Genomic DNA, 21,529 nt, shown 5'->3' on the forward strand with positions numbered 1-21,529 from the left:
TTTGCTCTCCTTTAGATCACTAGCTTTAGGGCTTGAGGTACTCGGAAAGTCCTATAGAAAAGCCCACATAGTTGTCAACAGTCACTAAGAACTGAAGCTTCCTGCCAACATTAATGTAAGTGAGCCATCTTGAAGGCAGATTCTCCACTTTAGTCAAATCTTCAGCTGAATGCAGCCTTGGTTTAAAATTGATTACAGCCTCATGAAGCCATGAACTCAAAGCCAGAGCCACCTGGTTAAGCTGTTCCCAACTTCTGACCACAGAAATTGACATGTGAAACATTCCTTGCTTTATGTTGTCAATTTTCAGGGTAATTTGGTATGTAGCAATAGAGAACTAATTACCACATAGCTTTTAGAAATATTTTATATACTTGAAGAATTCAGTTAAATTATCTTTCTCTTCTCCAATATAAATATTTATAATAATTAAATCCTCTTTTCTATTTGATTTATTTTGCTATGTTATTTAACTTATAGCTACAATTGCTAGGATTTTAGTAATTTTTGTTTCTTCACTACATGATTTAATACATGGAGTCCTCAACTTGATTTAGATATTCCCTAGGACCTAACTAATTATACACTATCTAATATCTATTAACTTTAATTCTTGGTGCACCTGGCTCAGTTGGTTAAGCATCTGACTTAGGCTCAGGTCATGATCTCGTGGTCCAGGAGTCCAAGCCCCATGTCAGGCTCTGTGCCAACAGCTCAGAGCCTGGAGCCTGCTTTGGATTCTGTATGTGTGTCTCTCTCTCTGCCCTTCTACCTCTCGTGCTCTATTTCTCTCAAAAATAAACATTAAAAAAATAATTCCTAAAGTCAATATGAAAAGCTTTAAAATGCCAATCTAGAATATGGTGAAACTCCCACTCATTCATTCATTCATACTGAATTGTCAATCATCATATTTCCATCCATTTAGTCATTCATTCATTGGGCCTTACTTGTGATAGGCACACAAAGACTCTGAAGATATAGAAGTGAACACATTCATATTTAGTAGAATACTATTGTATAATTAACACAATCTCCCTAAGGAAACTATGTTTCACCTTGATTGGCCAGTGCAGAGAGAGGATAGCTTCTGGAGAATGGTAATGAATTATCTCTAGCTTAACCAAGTCATGACCTCAATTTTAACTGTTCTTCAAAAGTTGTAGTCTTTCTACTAGAACAAATCAAAGTGGCCTCTGCCACCTTAGATGCAACAGTTGATCTGACAAAAGTTCTCTCCCTTTCCCAATAAGTAGAAAACACCAAGGGAATTTGCTTTCACCTGGCAGAGATAGTACTGCATCCTCACTATCTTTCTTCAAGGTCATAGGACTTCCCAGCTCTTTGCCACAATTTAGTCTGCAGGGTTTTGATAATATCTTTACAGGATACCACGCATATTCCTTACATTGATGGCATCCTGAAGAAAAGATCTGGAGAATACTGGAAAGCATGTAATCTCAATGCCTTAGAAAGTCTTATGTATGCTGGGGCACCTGGGTGGCTCCGTCGGTTAAGCATCCGACTTCAGCTCAGGTCATGATCTCACGGTCCGTGAGTTCATGCCCCGTGTTGGGCTCTGTGCTGACAACTCAGAGCCTGGAGCCTGCTTCAGATTCTGTGTCTCCCTCTCTCTCTGCCCCTCCCCTGCTCATGCTCTGTCTCTCTCTCTCTGTCAAAAATAAATAAACATTAAAAAAAATTAAAAAAAAAGAAAGTCTTATGTATGCTAATGTATGGGAAATAAATCGCATGGAAATGCAAGAGTCTTCTAATAGAGACCTTAGGAGTCCAGTAGACCTATCTCTTTCAAAGTGAAAGATCAGTTGCTGCACCTTGCATTCTCTATTAAGAAAGAGGCACAACTCTAATCACCTGCAAGATATGAGTACAGCCCAGAGAATAAATTTTTTTCAGATAATCCAGGCTATTGTGCAAATCTATATGCATAATGGACTCAATGGTGCTTAAGCTATCTGTCAGAACAGGATGCTGTATGGGGCCTGTGACAGATGCCTTTTTGAGAATCACAAGTGGAGTTTCCCAGGGTTTTGGAGAAAACCCATGTTGTTTCAGCAAATAACAGTTCTTTTGAGAAGTTGCTCCTGGACTCTGAATGATCATTTAATGACATAAGAAGCCCATCATAAACTGGATGTTATCTGATCTATCAAGCCTAAAATTAGCTGTGCCCAGCAGCACTCCATTATTGAGTAGAAGAGGTATAGTCATATAGTGCTTGAGAAGGTCATGAAGGCACAAGAAAGTTACATACGAAGATTGCTCACAATACTAGTGTGTTGACTCCTGAGGCACTGTCTTAACAAGTCCCCATGACTCATGAAAAGGGCCCTATGATAGTTGACTGGGAAAGATAAAATTAAACCAGATTTATAGATGGCTATGGAGGATCTGTTGGCACTGATCAAGGGAAATTTTCCTCGTTATCTACTTTGGCTGAAAGAAGAGATGAGCTGAATCATCAATCTATTTATGAACAGAAGCCAACAACTTCGTCACGTTATCATGAACTGTAAATTAAGAACATTAGACAATCAGTGTCAAGGAAGTGTGAGAAATAACTAGAAGGACTGACCTCAAAATGGACCTAGAATATGAAGATATTGATGTTCCATGCGGTTGCTTAGCCAAGACCCTTGTGTAGAAGTATCTTTCAATAATCAAAGGTTAAAGCACTCATTCCATGATTTTGTGAAAAAGTGATCATGACAACAGGGATGAAGATTATGTGAGGATTAGGATAACATGGAGTTTTATTCAGAAAGGCTGACTTGGATCCTAACAGTGCTTATGTGACAAATTTGCTAGCAGTGAATGACCAACCCTGAACCAGCCAGCCTTATGGAACAGGTGAATACCCTATGGAAAATCCAGTTAAAGCACTACTTAGGAAGCAATACCTGTCAAGGTTAGGTTGTTATTTATTTTAGAATACAGCAGGATTCTAGTAGGAAATACAGGTTACACTCACACAGGATAACTGTAAAGAGTTGAGCAAATATTTACAAAGTTATAGGTAGAGTTATGGGAAACCAGACTTGGTACAGAACCCAGAGGATGGCAACAATTGGGAGTCACTTCCACCTCTATGCCTGAAGGGACAAAGAAGGAAAAGGTTACCCAAACTCAGAAAGAGAAGCCAAATGAAAAAAAGCAAACCTTTTAAGAATTAAAGCCTTAGGGAGAGAGGTATAGCTACCCTGAAGTGACCCACCAGCAAGAGAGCCAAAAGAATACATTTCACAAACCCCTTTTCCTACCCTCCAATCTACTGTTGATACCTCTCACTAGCAAAACCATATAGGAAGCCACAGGACAAGAGAGCCTGTTGATGTAATCCGCATGATTTATATACGAGTCTCTTATGGAACAGAGGAGGGTGAAGAGCAGGTAGAGAAGGAAACCAGAGGGGAAAAGGAAAAATACTCAGCCTATATTCTCAGTAACTGACAAGACTACCCAAGATTAGAACTGTAGATATATTCAACAAGACGTTTAGGACTTTATTAAGAACAAAAGAGTAAACAGAATAACCAGAGATAAAAGATTTCAGATTCTCTTTTGTCAGAAGTCACTGCCACAAGGGACGGCAAAAGAAAAGAGCAGAAAGACACACATTCTATATTTCAGAGTCGGAAATGGGAGGGGTGAGAGTAAAAGGTAAAAGAGGGAAAACATATTTTAAAGAAAGATTAAATAGGCGCACACACACACACACACACACACACACTCACACAACAACAACAACAGCAACAGCAACAGCAACAACAAACCCAAGGAAATGAAAGAAAATGGAAAAACAGCCAAATAGCCAAGAAACTAAATTAGTTTTTCACAGTATCTTTGTTGTATTCTTTATTAGCAAAACCGACTCTAAGCTGCTTACCTTAACATACTTTTTCTAGTTATTCTAGATGTTTGCCTATCACTATTCATGATCTGTTTAAGGTTTTGATTCACACTAGAAGATGTGTCTTTCTGCTTTTTTAAGGTAAAGAAGTAGTTAGAAATAATGAGGACAGAAATTTATTTGTTCTTTTCTTCATTCATTCCACAAATATTTTTCAGCACCTACTATGTGTCAGCACTATGCTAGACCCTGGTTGTATAAAGGTTCTTGCTAGAGGAGCCTAGAGTCTATCGGGGGAAAGAGATCTTAATGAATAAATTGCACAAACATGAAATTTCAATTCTGACAAGTACTGCAAAGAAGCAATAAATGGCACAAAGCCAGGGATTCATAGAAGCAAATGACCAAATGAGAGAGGTCGGGGATGATGTCCCTGAAGAGGTAATGCAGGAGCTGAGACCTGAAAAACTAATGGAGGCACAAAGAGGCTTCCATTAGAGGGATACATGGAAAAAGGCCCTGTGTGGGGTAGGGCATGGTGGGTACTAGAAAGGAAAAGGAAAACACTGTGGTGCATACACAGGCTGTCACATGTGGATGGACAGGCAGTATCTTGGGTTATTTTCTATAATGAACTACAGAGAGATGGTTTTAGCATAATAAGGTTGTCACAGTCAGCATACAACCCATAGCAGAGGCGCTGTTCTCTTCCTATTCAAATTTTCCTTGAAAAAGTCAAGGTCACCATATATTCAGTGTCACTCATCTTGGTGTTTGCTTAATTGTAGTTCCATAATTGGCAACATACCCTTACTTTGTATGAAGGAAGATCTCTCATCATTCCTGAAAATTGACATAATTTATTACATCTGAAAATGCTACATGGAATATTCACTAATATCTACTAGCAAATACACCTTTTTTTCATGGGAAATCGTTTGAGGTCTTCCTGGCCAAAGCAAAACAAAACAAAGAATAAGATACTGCCTGACATTTTATTTACTCTATAGGACAAGCACTAACTAAAGGAAAAAACCCAAATCTATGTATCGATTAGCATAAAGAACCGCTCCTCTTTTTAGTGTGTACTTAATAGGCTAATTTTGCAAACAACCACTGAATGTAAACAATGACACTGCCGCAGAGTAAACACATACTCAGGCTCACGTGGTTAAGATGAAACTGTTAGAGTATTCATTGTTTTTGCTTGCAAAAGAATACCCACTTCCCACTGACTCTTCTGACACTTGCTGTTTTAAGCCCAGTGTGTGAAATTAACAGGGGAAGAGAAGGAGAGAAAAGCATTAGGAGAATATCATGGGGTTCTGCTCTGACCTCCTCTTAGTAATCTCTATTACTTACAAAGAATCCTCATCACCCTCTTCATTAAATAAAAGTCAATATTGTATGGTGGTTAAGAGCACAGGCTCTAAAATTAAATTGTCTGGGTTATTTTGGTGAATAAAACCAAATGACAAAGTGATATAGCAATCGATACAAATCTAGATCAATCATCCCCTAATTTTCTCACTGTCTTAGAAATAACTTCAAAAGACCACTTTTAGCTAAGCAGATACATTTGTGTGTGTGGGGGAGAGGGGTGGGGGTGGGGTTGTTGTATATAAGAGAAACAGAGGAGAAATTATTTGTAAAATACTACTTGAGTAATTCATAGCAGATAAGCAAAGGTTGGTAAAAGATGGGTGAAAATTTTACTCAAGAAAATTATCTTTCACTCCTATCAAGGAAATGTATGTTACTGAAGTACCAGGAGCAAGCATTATTATCTAGTATTAGCTCTCAATTTCAACATTTGCAAAGCATGTTCCTGTTGTGCTCTAGGGCTGAGTCAGAAGTTGCAGCCATTAAAAAGCCCTCTGTCAAGGAGAAAATGTGATTAGACCAACTGCTTGCACTGACACTTAAAAATTAACTGCAAATCTGTTTGGGGCAGCTAAGACATTCCCTAAACACTTGCTGGTTGGGAATGTTGGCTTTCAAATCATTATTTTGTATCCCTTAAAGGTACATTTTAACTGTTTTAATATGTGAGAAACAGGCCTGCCAAATTGTGCTTATGGCTTTTTAACACAAGCAATTTACAAATGCAATGAAGCAGATAATAGGACACATGATACCGAATTTGAAAATCTGTGTTGATGACACTTCTGCTGTAGAAACATTTTTGGAAGCAGCCCTGTATCCAGTTGCCTGGATAAGAAAAATGTGTTTATCATTTCACAGGTGGCCTCTTCCACCCAATGGTGAGTTTAGGGTCATGTCCTTGAACACAAATCAGTCTCTCTCATGCTAACCATATTCCACCTGCAAAGATCTGGAATGCATGCATTCAGCAAAATAAAACAAACAGAAATAAATCTCACTCAATGCTAAAAAAATCTATTCAAGTAACAGTCAAAACTAAGTCTTTCCTTTCGTAAGATAAAGAATTCCAAAAAAAAAGGAAGTATAGGTATATAGTTTATTTAATAAATGTTTATGTATTTGTAAAGAATGAAAAAGGACATTTAATACTGGTTCTGGTTGACACAACGGATTTTTCATTGATAAAAGCTTACTTGACTTCTGGGGAAAAGGATGGGAAGGACCCTAAGCTCACTTCTTTCCATGGATACAACCAGATAACATCCACATCAGTGTAAAAACCCAGAAAACTACCGAAAGACTGGGAGAGCAGACTCTCCATAGCTAAATGTAGTGAAGAGGCCACATGGAAAATATAGGAAGGGCAGAAACACAGTGGGGAGCTAAATGGACCCACATGACTGCCCATGGGAGGGATGCATGTCATGCGCACAGGGAAGAAAGAAAAACAGAACCTTCCACTCCAGGCAGGGGGCCTGCACTTTGAATATGAATACCCATAATATTTAGCTTTGAAAACCATAGGGGCCTAATTTCATAAGGTCTTATTATCATGGGGCTTAACATTTGGAACTTCAAAATCAGCTGCTTGGCTCTAGGAGGGCCAAAGGATGATAAACCAGAGTCCCCACCCTTAAGGAAACAGTATAACAAATAGCAACTCTGAAATACAATATAGAAGTAGTTTTTTTTTTAAGATTTTTATTTTTAAGTAATCTCTACACCCAACGTGGGATTCAAACTCACAACCGCAAGGTCAAGAGTTGCATGCTCTATTGACTGAGCCAGCCAAGCGTCCCTAGAAGCAGCACTTTTTAAAAATGCCTGGGGTACAGGGGATGGAGATGTATTTACTAATATCAGAGCCTGTGCTGGAGGGGCAGGGATCTTTGGGAGACTTCTCTAAGAACAACAGAGCTGGCAGGTGACATGTCCCTCCTCCACTCCCAGCCTAAATACACAGGCACCTGCAGGAACTAGTGCAGCCTGAACACTTTCCACCTAGTGTGCTAACAGTGTGCCTGCCCCTGTGGGCTTTTGCAGATCTGTCCCATCCATTAACAGCTTCAGCAGAAATTCCCCCAGGCAGCTGAAGGTCCACTCCTGAAGCGGACCGGTGAGGACACTGCTGGTACCCACACACTCTGCCCCCACGTTCACCTGTAGACCTGTGCTTCCAGTATTCCCTTCAGCAGAGAACACCCAAAGCAATGTCACAAGCCTGGCAGAGTGCAAGCAGCCCAGAGGGGCTAGTACAACTCCAAAGTGACTCCTAACCCAAGGAGAGGGGAAGATAACCACATGCACCAGACTGATTGGGGCCCCAGTAAGAGGCTGGGGGCAGACATCTGGTCCAAGTACAGCCCCATTTACCAACAAAAGCTTCTCAGGGGACAACACAAGGAAAGCACCTGCAGTTTGGTGCTACCTCAGCTCTAGCAAATACCTGGTCTAAATCAACTCAAGCACATGGCAGCCCCAGAATGGCCCACTACCACCATAGGAACCAAATGCTGCCCACAACAAACAAAGAACCATTGTAGATAAGTGGACTAAAGGCAAACACAGCTTACCCACAACAGCAAGACACATGGAACACACATAGGAGATACCCCTGAAGCACCAGGTTCTGGTGAACAGGGGACATCACATTGCAAGGCACTATAGGACATCTTCTTCATAAGGCTACTACTTTCAAGAGCAAAAGACATAGCAGACTTTCCTAACACATAGAAACAGACATGGAGTGTTACACAAAATGAGGAGACAGAGGAATATGTCCCAAATAAAAGAACAGGACAAAATCATAGTGAGGGAGCTAAATATAATGGACATAAATAATAGATATGTCTGATAGAGAATTTAAAGTAATGGTCACAAAAATACTCAATGGACTTGAGAAAAGAGCGGAGGACCTAAGTGAGACCTTCAACAAAGAGATAGAAAACATAAAAAAAGAACAAATCAGAGATGAAGAAACAATAACTAAAACTAAAAATATACTAGATGTAATAAATAGTAGACTAGAGGAAGCAGAGAAACAAACCAGTGACCTGGAGGACAGAGTAATGGAAAGCAATTGAGCCAAATAGGAAAGAGAAAAAATAATACAAAATGAAAATAGACTTAGGGAACTCAGGAATACCATCAAGCATAATAACATTCACACTATATGGGTCCCAGAAAGAAGAGAGAGAGAGAAGGGGGCAGAAAACTTATCTGAGGAAATAACAGCTGAAAACTTCCCAAATCTGGAGAAGGAAACAGAAATCTAGATCCAGAAGGCACAGAAAAGCTCCAATAAAAATCAACCAAGGGAGGTCCACACCAGGACATATAGTAATTAAAATGACAAAAAGTAATGATAAAGAGAGAATTTTAGAAGTAGCAAGAGAAAAGAAAACAATTATATACAAGGGAAACTTTATAAGGCAATGAGCTAATTATTTTTCACAGAAACTTCGCAGCCTAGAAAGGGATGGTAGGATATATTCAAAGTGCTGAAAGAAGAAACGGGAACCCTCTTGCACTGTTGGCGGGAATGCAAACTGGTGCAGCCAATCTGGAAAGCAGTGTGGAGGTTCCTCAGAAAATTGAAAATAGACCTACCCTATGACCCAGCAATAGCACTGCTAGGAATTGACCCAAGGGATACAGGAGTGCTGATGCATAGGGGCACTTGTACCCCAATGTTTATAGCAGCACTCTCAACAATAGCCACATTATGGAAAGAGCCTAAATGTCCATCAACTGATGAATGGGTAAAGAAGATGTGGTTTATATACACAATGGGATACTACGTGGCAATGAGAAAGAATGAAATCTGGCCATTTGTAGCAATGTGGATGGAACTGGAGAGTGTTATGCTAAGTGAAATATGTCAGGCAGAGAAAGACAGATACCATATGTTTTCACTCATATGTGGATCCTGAGAAACTTAACAGAAGACCAGGGGGGAGGGGAAAGGGGGAAGGAAAAAAAAGTTACAGAGAGGGAGATAGGCAAACCATAAGAGATTCTTAAATACAGAAAACAAACTGAGGGTTGATGGGGCTGGGGGAAAGGGGAAAGTGGGTGATGGGCATTGAGGAGGGCACCTGTTGGGATGAGCACTGGGTGTTGTATGGACACCAATTTGACAATAAATTATTAAAAAACAAAACAAAACCAATGTACTGAAAGAAAAAGACCTGTAGCCAACAATGCTCTATCTAGCAAGGCTATCATTCAGAATAGAAGGAGAGATAAAAAATTTCCCAAACAAAAGTTAAAGGAATTTATCACTAAACACATTGGGCTCCATGCTGAACGTGGAGTCTGCTTAAGATTCTCTCTGTCTCTTTCTGCCCCTCTCCCCTGCTCATGCTCTCTCAAAAAATTTTTTAAAAAGCAAAAATAAACTATTGGGACAACATCAAAATAAAAAGTGTATGCACAGCAAAGAAAACAATCAACAAAACTACCTACTGAAGGGCAACCTACTGAATGAGAAAAGGTATTTGCAAATGACATATCCAATAAAGTGTTAGTATCCAAAATATATAAAGATCTTATACAACTCAATATCCAAAACAACAAACAATCCAATTTAAAAATGTGCAGAAGACATAAACAGATATCGCTCCAAAAAAGATACACAGTAGACCACCAGACATAGGAGAGAATGTTCAACATCGTTAATCATCAGGAAAATGAAAATCAAAACCACAATGAAATATTACTTCACACCTGTAAGAATGGCAAAAATCAAAAACACAAGAAACACCAAGTTTCTTAGCTAGGATGTAGAGAGACAGGAACTCTCATGCGCTGTTGATGGAAATGCAAACTGGTGCGGCCACTGCGGAAAACAATATGCAGGTTATGGAGGTTACTCAAAATATTAAAAATAGAACTACCATATGACCCAGTAATTCCACTACTGGGTATTTACCCAAAGAATATAAAAACACTAATTTGAAAAGATATATGTTTCTCTATGTTTATTGCAACATTATTTACAATAACTTAAGAGATGGAAGCAGCCCAAGTGTCCATCGATAGATGAATGGATAAAGAAGTGATATATATACACACAACAGAATATTACTCAGCCTTAAAAAAGAATGAAATCTTGCAATTTGTAATAACATGGGTATAGATAGTATACTGCTAACTGAAATAAGTGAAAGACAAAATATCTTATAATTTCACCCACATGTGGGAAAAAAAAGCCCACACCAACAAAAAGCAGACAAACCAAGAAACAGACTCAACTACAGAGAACAAACTGATGGTTATAGGTGGAGGGTGGGGATTGGTGAAATAGGGGAAGGGCATTAAGCATAAACTGATCAGGATGAGTGCTGAGTAATGTATCAAATTGTCAAATTACTATATTGTACACCTGAAACTAATATAACACTGTATGTTAACTATGCTGGAATTAAAATTTTTTAAAGAAAAACTTTTAATTTTTATTTATTTATTTTTAAAGTTTATTTTTGAGAGAGAGAAAGTGTGAATGGGGGAGGGTGGAGAGAGAGAGGGAGAGAAAGAGAATCCCAAGCAAGCTCCACACTGTCAGCAGGGAGCCCGATGCAGGGCTCGAATCCATGAACCTTAAGATCATGACCTGAGCCGAAGTCAGATGCTTAACCGACTGATCCACCCAGGCACCCCAAAAGAAAACTTTTTTAAAAAAGAAAAGCTTACTAGAACAACTTTAAAAATAAAGGAGGTGAGTCTGGGTGGCTCAATTGGTTAAGCACCTGACTCTTGGGTTTGGCTCAAGTCATGATCTCACAGGTTTTTGTTCGAGCCCTGTGTCAGGCTGGCAGTGCAGAGCCTGCCTGAGATTCTCTCTCTCTGCCCCTCCTTTATGTTCTCTCTCAAAATAAACAAACTTAAAAAAAATAAAATATGGGAACTAGAATGCTTTATATTTCTTACTTTTTTATTGGAAGAAATGGTTTTCCTGTGCTAAAACAATGTTTCCAAGCCGTGATCAGATAGGCATGCTCATTTTCGTTCCCAAGTAGACTAAAAACATAGTGGGACATCCTATCAGAGCCACTGCCCATCACCAGTTTCCCCTTACCATGAACATTAGGATCCTACCACCAAGCTCACAAACTATAACAGGATACCTGGGGAGGCATAACTTATTTAATTATACTTATTTATTAGTAAGATGAACTGTTCATTGCTTCCATGTATAGACAGAATCAAAGTCACCTTGGAATTATTTTTGTTCCTCAAAAGGTCAGTTGAGTGACCTCTCAGTTAAGAAAACATGGTTTCTCCCTTTTTTTTTATACTCCTTGGTTTGGGGAGGATCAATTTTCTTTATAAGAAAGAAGAACTCAAACTTTTCTCCCTGAGATTTTAATTTAGGATGGAAACGACTGACCTTGAATTAGGTCTTAGGGCCAAAAGGAATTCAAATACTACAAAAGGGAACCTGCCTTGAAGGCAGAGACTGAGCTGGTACTTAGGCATCATAAGGGCCTAAAAGAGTAGGGGCTGCATTCAGACACTAGTCATGCTTTGAGGAGAAATGACTGATCACTACCTAAAGACTTAAAAGCTATATTTTGGGGAGTATGTGGCTGGCTCACTCAGAGGAACACGTGACTCTTGATCTTGGGGTCATGAGTTCGAGCCCCATGTGGGGTGTAGAGATTACTTAAATTTTTGTTTTTAGAGAGAGCACAAGTGGGGGGAGGGGCAGAGAGAGGGGAACAGAGGATCCGAAGAAGGCTCTCCGCTGACAGCAGCAAGCCCAATGTGGGGCTCAAAGTCACAAACCATGAGATCACGACCTGAGCTAAAGTCAGACACTCAACCGACTGAGCCACCAAGGTACCCCATTAAATAACATTAAAAAAAAGCTCTATTTTTGGATCCTAGTGTAGGAAACCCTACAGTAGTAGAAGGATCCAGATGAGTAACTGACTAAGAAATGATACCAAATAGCACCAACAAAATGTCAGAGCTCCAGTAGACTATAAGGTTTCTCTCTCCACCTAGAAACTGGAAGTAAGACTTCACCTTCCTGGGCATTTTGGGGCAGTTCAAGTCAGGGAAGGGAATGATATGCTGGACTCCCTGAAGCAATGAATAGAAAAGTACACATGTGACTGTATTATTACCCCCATATACTTTAATACCAGAAATGATGGAGTCAAGTTTGACCACATTTAGATATTAACTTAGCTATTTTGTTTATTTTCTACCTCATCCTATGAAGGATTTAAGACTGAATTATGAAGAATTTAAGCCTCCTCCTCTCTGTACTTGGTACTTTCAGTCCTACTGAGAGGTCCAGTGGACCCATGATGACCTTCCTTTAATCTTTTGCAATGAACAATACATCACCGGCATGTCAAGGCCCTTAACTAGTCTTACTTGGCTTAGTTCATTTCTCTATTAAAGAAGCAATCCTAAGCTTTACCAGATTCAAGGGAAAGAGACACAGGCACATACCTCTTGGCAGAAAGAGGGGCAAAGAAGTCACAGCCATGTATTAAAACTACTATAGTCCAGCCTCTGGCCACACACTGTTTACATTCCCTCCACAATCAAATCCGTTTATACTCTCCCAAGGTCCTCAGAAGCCTCATCCAATTAAAGAATCAGGCTCAGGCTCAGGGTCTGGATCTCATCACCTAAGTAAGGCCCAGGTGTGGATGATGTTCTTCAGAGCTGGTGGTTCTCCTAAGCACAATCTTTAGCTAGATCACTGAATTCATTAGGTACATTTCTTGCCTCCCACATTACCATCTGCAGCAGCAGGAGCAGCAATGCTGCCAAACTTTCAACACTATGTCACAAGGTGCCCTTCTCTCCTGTTTCTAATTGCATTTTTCTCACTTTCCTTCGAACTCTGACAGTTTCCTCAAAATCCATTGGGTTTCTGAACATGCCCTGGTTTGAAAACCAATGCCCATGTTTTAGGTTTTGTTAAGTAGCGTCCCTCTTCCAGGTACAAAATTTTGTTCTGCTTATCTGTTTTTACACCCCTAAACCCACTAGCTTAATACAACCATTTTATTCTGCTCATGATTTCAGCAGTTAGAAATCTGGGGAAGGCTCAGCTGGGGCTCTTGAGATCTTTCATGCAGTCACATGTTGCCAGGGGCTTCAATCATCTGAAAACCTTATGAAGCTGATGGCAAACACTATTTCTGGGAGCTCAGCTGAGCCTGCTGATCAAGTTCCCTACACAGGGCTTCTCCACGTGCCTTAGGCCTCTCACAGCATGGCGAGAGTTCTCGGCTTGTTTACATTATTTTACTTTCTTGTTAATTTCCTAGCATCTCAACTAACAGGGATAATTATCCCTAAGACGGAAAAACAAAAACAAACACAAACTTTGGACCCTAACTTCAGGTGCATCCCACGTAAACACAACGAACTAACACACTTAACTGGAAATACATTTGAAAAGAAAAGAAATATGACAAATTCCATGATTTGGATCATATGTGGAATTTAAGAAAACAAACAGGAAAAATAAAAAGACAAACCAAAAAAAACAAAAACAAAAAAACCCAAAAAACCAACAACCAGACTTTTAACTATACACAACTGATGATTATCAGAGGGGAGGTGGGTGGAATAGGGGAAGGGGATTAAAAGTACACTTCCCTTGATAAGCACTAAGTAATGTATAGAATTGAATCACTGTATTGTACACCTGAAACTAGTATTTTAACTATACTAGAATTAATTTTTTTAAAGAGGAAGTAAAAGAAAAAGAAAAATTTATTAAATGTTAAAATTCTGCTATTATTGCGTAATGTTAGCACAAGGATAACAAAGGACAATTTGCATAATAAATATTCCAATTCTTTTTTCTAGCTAGTACAATAATTGAATAGCAACCATCAGTGAAGTGGGACAAAAGAGAGCTATTATCATAAACGTTAGTTTGATCTTTCAAGGAGATGTGATTACCTTCTATCCAGACTCCACTTCTGCTTTTCATTAGCAGAATGTCAAGTGCCTTTGTTGCATCCAAGTGTTACCTAGCTGGCCATATTCCACATAAAGGTCAAAGAACAGGTTGTTTTTTTGTTTTTTTCCTCAGCTGAATTTGTGAGAAACATGGCTCTTTCATGGTAAAACTTCTTATGAAAAGAAATGGATGGAAGATATGCCTTAGAAGGTCCTGATCTAACAAAATGGCAAAAGATGTCAAACCACTATTAACCTTTAAAATAAAACTGCCAGTTGGTTTACCGGCAAAAACAGGTTTACCTGGGAATAGCAGAGCAAGCTACAACAAAACTGAAGAGGAACACTCCTTTAATAGGGCAAAAAAGGAAGTTGAGAGGGCTATTATAATCAAAAACTCAACTGGAGTAACCTGGGAATTGAAGTATAGTGGCTTTTCATGTGCTGAGTTGTGACTGTCTCTCATTGGCTGGGCTGTTGCTGGGGTGAGACTTTTCTTCCTTCTGCAGGGATAGTAAAGTAGCAGCTAAAGCAGGACTGACCTTGTTGAATCACTGTATTGTAAATCTGAAACTGCTATAACACTGTATGTTAACTATACTGGAATTAAAGTTTAAAAATAAAATAAAAACACTTGTATCTTTTAAAATAAATAAGTAAAGTCCTACTGACTTGGGGGGTACCTCTCTTCCCATTGGCTGTGCAATCATTGACGAGTGGCAGGCATGAGAGCTCCTCTGTTGGCCTCCCAACTCCATCTTAAACAAGATTTCCTTGGGGCATTCAGTGGCTCAGTCGGTTAAGTGGCCAACTTGGGCTCAGATCATGATCTCAATGGTTCATGAGTTCAAGCCCCACATTTGTGCTGCTAGCTCAGAGCCTAGAGCGTGCTTCAGATTCTGCATCTCCCTCTCTCTGCCCCTCTCCCACTCACACTCTGTCTCTCTCAAAAATAAATCAACGTTAAAATTTTTTAAAAAATATTTCCTTTTATTGATTTTCACACTACTTATAAAATATTGGTGTGACTGAGATAACATCATCTTTCCTCAGGTGAAGGTATATATTCTTTCATGCCAAAAAATTTTTCACACTCCTGGTAACCTCTGCTAATCGTTTTCTGCCGTTCTTCCTTTAAATCCAATATAAGACATGACTGAAGAGGTAAGTTTATCTTAGACTAGTTAGACTATTTGTGGTTCAGGAATGAGAAAAGTATATAAATACACACACATATGTATACATATATATTCAGTAAATTTTGTGAGTCATTCGTTTTAATCAGTGGCATCAGGATTAATGTGGAAGAATCACTAAATCCAGTATTGAACACAGTTTTTCATTGAGGAACATTTATTCTCCAACTTATTTATATTAATTAAGGTATTTATAAACCAAATCCGGAGATCTTAAAGAAGCAAAGTTCTTATTTTGCTCCAGAGGGAATGACGGTGTGCACTCCCATCCCTTTTCACTACTGTGTCAACAAGAGAGTGGCAGTGGCTTTCCCAGTTCTATATAAGGGCAGAACACATTTCTCTGTGGATTACAACACACTGGCTCTGAGATATGGAGGAGACTTATTTGTTATGCCAGAAGATCCCCTGATGGAAAGATTCCAGGCAAACTAAGAGATCCTTGTGAAGTTTCTGTGTGCATTCAAACTTTAATAACCAAAATTATGGGTTGCCATAGAGAGATGATATAATAAATTAATTTAAAAACAATTTCTTAAAATTCAGAACAACTAGAATACACAATGGCAGCAAATGAAATACTGCCTAGCAGTATTATGTACTATTATTTGTATACCTGGATATCATTTCATTTACTTCTCACAAGAGCCCTGCAAAGTAGGTAGTGTTCCTATATTTCACAGATGAGAAAATTGAGGTTAAGAAACCAGCCCAAGTCCACCAAATAATGCAAGCAAACCCTAGATCAACTTGGCTCCAACTCCTTTCTCTTATGCAACCAATTTCAATTCTATGACAAAAAGTAAAAACAACCAAAAAAATCAGATCAGAAAAATGTGTCCCAAAGTTAGAGAAGCTAAAATTCTGTTAATTCTGTAAGGAAATTTATGTTGTAATATTCAATTTATAGACTGTGTATTGTGCTATAATGGCTTTAATGTTTTCAAGTTAAAATACTCTGAAGAAATAACCAAGCAATCTTCTGAAGGTCTTAGAAAACATTATTTAATTTTGTGGTTTATTCTCCTTTATTCTTCTCTCCCTACTTTTCTTCCTGCCTTACTTTTTTGAATTCTCCAATTCTGTATAGCTTTTGCATAATATTACTGAGATGATCTTTTGGAAATTAGTATTAATTGCTATTCTCAAAGTATTTCCCTTATTGGGAGATAAAACTGAAGAACAGGGAAGAGCATTTTCCATTGTTTCCAATGTAGGCACAGCTACTTATGCATTCTATCCACACTAACTCTAGGCCATTCATTATTGGTACTAGAATTAATGAAGTTTTCTGGCCCCTGCTCTAATAATAATATATTAAAGTTTCCTAAGTCAGCATCTAAGGGGCAGGACTTAAGTCTCAAAGGGAAATAGTGATATATTTACATGCAATTGTGAAACTTTTTACAGAAAATATTCACTATCCTCTGCTAGTTTTTTAAAAATGTAAATAATTTGTATATTTATCCTCTTTATTTTCACTTTCATAGAAAAATCTTTAACCTAACAGTAAACAACAGAATGTCTCTTTCTGGTAGGCAAAGACAATGAGACTTCTTAAACATCAATGAATTATGTGGTAAAATTCTTAATGATTGTTCCTTCTTTTAAATTTGCTTATAAAAAGAAAAGTTTATATATTATCTCAACTAATCTAGGTCTTGGTACATATTAGTAAACAGCAACATGAACATAATTAGCAGCTTAACAGAATTTCAAAAGTAAAAATGATTAAAAAGAAACCATAAACTTTTTTTTTCTTTCTTTATAATTGTACTTACTTAAGTAATTAGGGTTTGTCTTTGAATAAATTACTTTGTGTTTATTATTCATTGAATCTGCTACCCAATGAGTACTAGTGAGGCACATTTCCTCCAGAAAAGACAAGAATCAATAATAACAAGGCTTTGCGAAGAAAATGATTAATGTTAAAAATGGGACATTGACTTAGTTACTTCATCAGCAAATTTTACATATCTTCTATACCCGTATTTACTCACCCAAAAGTCCTAAAATAATGTAGCCAATAATGCACAGTATGAAGATTATGCAGCACAGAACATCTGTACAACTCCTAAAAACAAAAAGGAATAAAGAATTAAAAGCGATCCAACATGAAATCTTATTTAGTGAACAAATATGGGAAAGGGGAAAAGTAATAATTGTGATATGCCATTTTATACCCAGTAATTCTGAAAGGTATATCAGATGTATTTCTGTAATCAAAGACTTCATTAGCAATGGAGTGGTCATAGCTCCATGATTAAAGAAGTTTCCCCAGGATTCTTCACGTTTATTCTCTCTTGCTTCTTTATTTGTAAGATATTTTTAGAGACTGGAATATAACAACATCAACATATAAAACATCTATTTCTCCCTTTCTCCATTATCTTTCTATACACATATTTAAAGCATACTATTTATTAAATAAATGACCGACTACACAAACTTTCTATGGGGTGTAGAGGTGCAACTATACTAACAATAGTGTATCTAATGCATTAAAAAACAAAATGGCTCAAAACTGTACTTTTACCAACTATTCTATAAATTAGATATTGTCAAAATAGGTTTAGAGAAAATCTGGCTTGATAGAGATTCAGTGATTTGCTAAGAATCACAAATCAGGCTAAAATCCAGTAGAGATGCTCAATTCTTTCAACTAAAGTATTTCCTACTTCTAATATTATATCTTGTTCAGCTTATAAGTGGTCTGGAAGGCCAAATGCTTGAAAGTGAAAAACAATACACCTCTTCTCTACTTGAAAACTTAATGAAAAATGTATTCGTAAAGAAAAAAGATTAAATTATTTGAGAGGATTAAAAGTTGCACATGAGAATTTTCATAGCAAAAACTTCTGGCTCTTGAGGGCATATGGATATATGCTCTAATATTTTAGCACAGGGAGGTTGAAGTTACACACTATGTTTTGTGATGGTGGTAGTAATAATGACGAATAGGAGTAACAGACACAATAATACCTTACATTGATAAAGCCCTACTATACCTTTACTGCATTCACATACATTGTGAGTTTCTTAAGGATACCTTTAGGTTTTTAGGTGAGTTGACTTATTTAAGGTCCATGAGAGAGAGGTAGAGAGAGGGTAAGGTAAACCAAATATCTAGGTCTCCAATGCCTAACCCTTTTAATTTAGTACTTATTCTAATATTATTTCAATTTTCTGTAAAGCCTCAAGTTAGCCATATCTAAAATTTTTTCACATGTTCCTATTACCTCAATAGGAAACAAATCTTTCATAGAGAAAGTTAATCATGCTCAATCCAGAAACAAACTATCATTTGCTTAAATCCAAATACAACCCAGGAATTTTAAATTTCATTTTGTCTAAGAATTATAAGAATAGTAGTAAAAAGGGAAGAAACAGGTGCTCTAGCTTTCTTTCTTTGACAGTCACTGAAAAGCAAAAACCTGCTTGGGGGTGAGGTGAGTATCTGGTTCACATGAATTCCGACATACCCTGTTCAGGATCAGGTTTTCATCCTGTCAGAGGGGTTGTTAAATTGAGAGCAGTTGTTAAATTAGTGTGATGCCTGCAGGTAGGGAACTAAAGGAGGGAAAATTAGAACGCTGGTGTGCCTTAATTAGAAATCTTGGAGTTGTCAAAGCCTTTGTGTTTAATAATAACTACCAAGAAGAGGGAGAGTGGGTGTGACCAGAAGCATCAGCCAAATTGGCCACCATCTTGTAATTATTTATCTATAATATGTTTATATCTATATACTCACATTATATATAATATGTACTATAATGCTTTTTTATAATAAACTAATATTACATAGCATGATAATGTTACATATTTATGATGCTATGTCGCAAGCACAAGGAAGGGTAAACATACTAGAAAGATGAATGTAGGAAACTTACCAATCTGAAAGGACAAGGCACAAAGAAGCAGACACCAAAAGGAAATTTTTTAAGACTAAAACCCATACTCATCAGCTACTGGCACTGATGAACAGGCATTAGTTGGAGTTTTGGCCCAGTTTAGGTTTTACACTATGGTTTCTCTCTTTTTTTGGTGCCAAGGACAGGCTGCAGCACCATGGACTACTCCAGGCCCACACAACCATCCCCCAGCAGTTCCTATCATAGTGGAATAGCATTTCTCAATAATTCACACTTCCAGGTGTTGGGGATTATATTCTGAGACCAGGGAGGATAATGTATTCAAGTCTGCTTTGTTTTTCTGGTACACAGATTTAGAGGAAGAGTGAACCATACCCCCTGGCCAGACTGCTTAATTTTATATTATTTAAACACAAAAGAATGTTGAACAAACTGAAAATTATGAATAGAAAATTCATCTCAAAAAGCAGGAGAGTTTTTCTAGATAAAACATTCCTGTTTCTGAATTTGTTCCCGTAGTGATTTGTTTCCTTTTTTCTGTTTTTGTTTGTTTTTTTCATGGTCCAGTTTATTTATTTAAGTTATCTCCTCCTAAAGCAAAGGGATGGAATATCAGTATACTGGTCATCATTCAACACAACTAAGGAAGTTGAGTTTAAGGTCCCATATACTTTTCTCCTCCCTGTGCAGAGTCATGGTCCAGACCAGTGCTGTGGTCCCCACTGGGTAGTGGTCCAAGTTCTCTTTATTCATCTTCATAGCCAGTCAGGAGTTATGAAATAGAGTATAATTACCATCTCCCCATGTAAAGGGCTTGGACCTGATGCGGAGATGGGAGTAGGTGACAAAGAACTCTGCTCTCTTGTGCTCTCATGGTGTGACTTCAGGAAGATGTTCAGCACTATCAATCCCATGCCAGAAAGCACTACAAAGTAGGTGAAGGCATTCCACAGGCGAGCTGAACCCTCATCACTGTGGTTGCCACTCCACCTGGACCCATTCAACTATGCCCAGGACCCACCTAGCAGCCCCAAAATCTGGCACCCAGCTGCCTCCGCCATTTTCAACATGAACCTCTCTGTTATTTTAGAAATTTCCTCTTAAAATAGGGGTGTGGGTGTGTGCCCACGTGTGTGTAAAATCAGGAAATTACAATTACCTGCCATTTTTCCCCATTAATGCTTTTCTCCCTTTCCTTACATATACTCCGTCCGGGGGGGGGGGGCGGGGGATACTGTTTAGGAAGCTATTGGGAGCACCTGGGTAGCTCGGGTCACTATCTCACTGTTGATGAGATACAGCCCCTCTTGGAGCTTTGTGCTCGCAGTGAAGAGCCTGCTTGGGATTGTCTCTCTCTCTCGCTCTCTCGCTCTCTCTCTCTCTCTCTCTCAAAATAAATAATAAAGAAACTTAAAAAAATAGAAAACTATTGGAAAATTGAATTTGGACAAAATATCAAATATAACTTGGGCACCATTTTGTGAGGAACATAGCAGAAGCTTAATTTAAATTTTTAGAAGTCGTAGCATCTTATTGTTCATCTCTTTTTATTTCAGGGCATCTGTCATAATCCTAAGTATTCTATAGGAAATGAGTTGTTTTTATTTTTATTTTTTCAAGTTTTAATTTAAATTCCAGTTACTTAATGTACAGTGTAATATTAGTTTCACATGTAGAATTTAGCTGTTCATCACTTACATATAACACCCAATGCTCATCACAAGTGCCCTTATTAATGCCCATCACCCATTTAACCCATCCCTCACAACCACCTCCCCTCCAGTAACTCTGTTTGTTCTCCACAGTTGAGGGTCTGTTTTCTGGTTTGCCTCTCTCTTTTCCCCACTATGTTCATCTGTTTTGTTTCTTAAATTCCACTTATGAGTGAAATCCTAAGTATTTGTCTTTCTCTGCCTTATTTCGCTTAGCATAATACTAACTCAATCCACATCCATACAAATAGTAATATTTCATTCTTCTTATGGCTGAGTAATTATCCATTGTGTGTGTGCATATACACATGTATATACACACACACCATATCTTCTTTATCCATTCACCAGTCATTCGGCATTTGGGCTCTCTCCATAGTTTGACTATTGTTTATGAAGTTACTATAAACATCAGGGTGTATGTATTTCTTCAAATCAGTATTTTTGTATCCTTTGGGTAAACACCCAGTAGTGCAATTGCTGGATCATAAGGGTGGTTCTATTTTTATCTTTTTGACAAACCTCTATACTGTTTTCCAGAGTGGCTGCACC

At 38.1% G+C, this 21,529-nt stretch overlaps 1 protein-coding gene across 11 annotated transcripts in view; it reads right to left on the minus strand.

Moving 5' to 3' along the window:
- The window catches only part of SLC44A5 (solute carrier family 44 member 5), a 369,855-nt gene that overhangs the window by 85,680 nt on the left and 262,646 nt on the right, over positions 1-21,529 (minus strand). For all 11 annotated transcript variants that reach the window (XM_053214248.1, XM_053214252.1, XM_053214253.1 and 8 more), the window contains one exon: positions 17,394-17,467. In XM_053214248.1, the coding sequence (XP_053070223.1) occupies positions 17,394-17,467 (74 nt within the window). The remainder of the gene's footprint in view (positions 1-17,393; positions 17,468-21,529) is intronic.

This window comes from Acinonyx jubatus, chromosome C1 (assembly GCF_027475565.1).
Source record: "Acinonyx jubatus isolate Ajub_Pintada_27869175 chromosome C1, VMU_Ajub_asm_v1.0, whole genome shotgun sequence".
NCBI lineage: Eukaryota > Metazoa > Chordata > Mammalia > Carnivora > Felidae > Acinonyx > Acinonyx jubatus.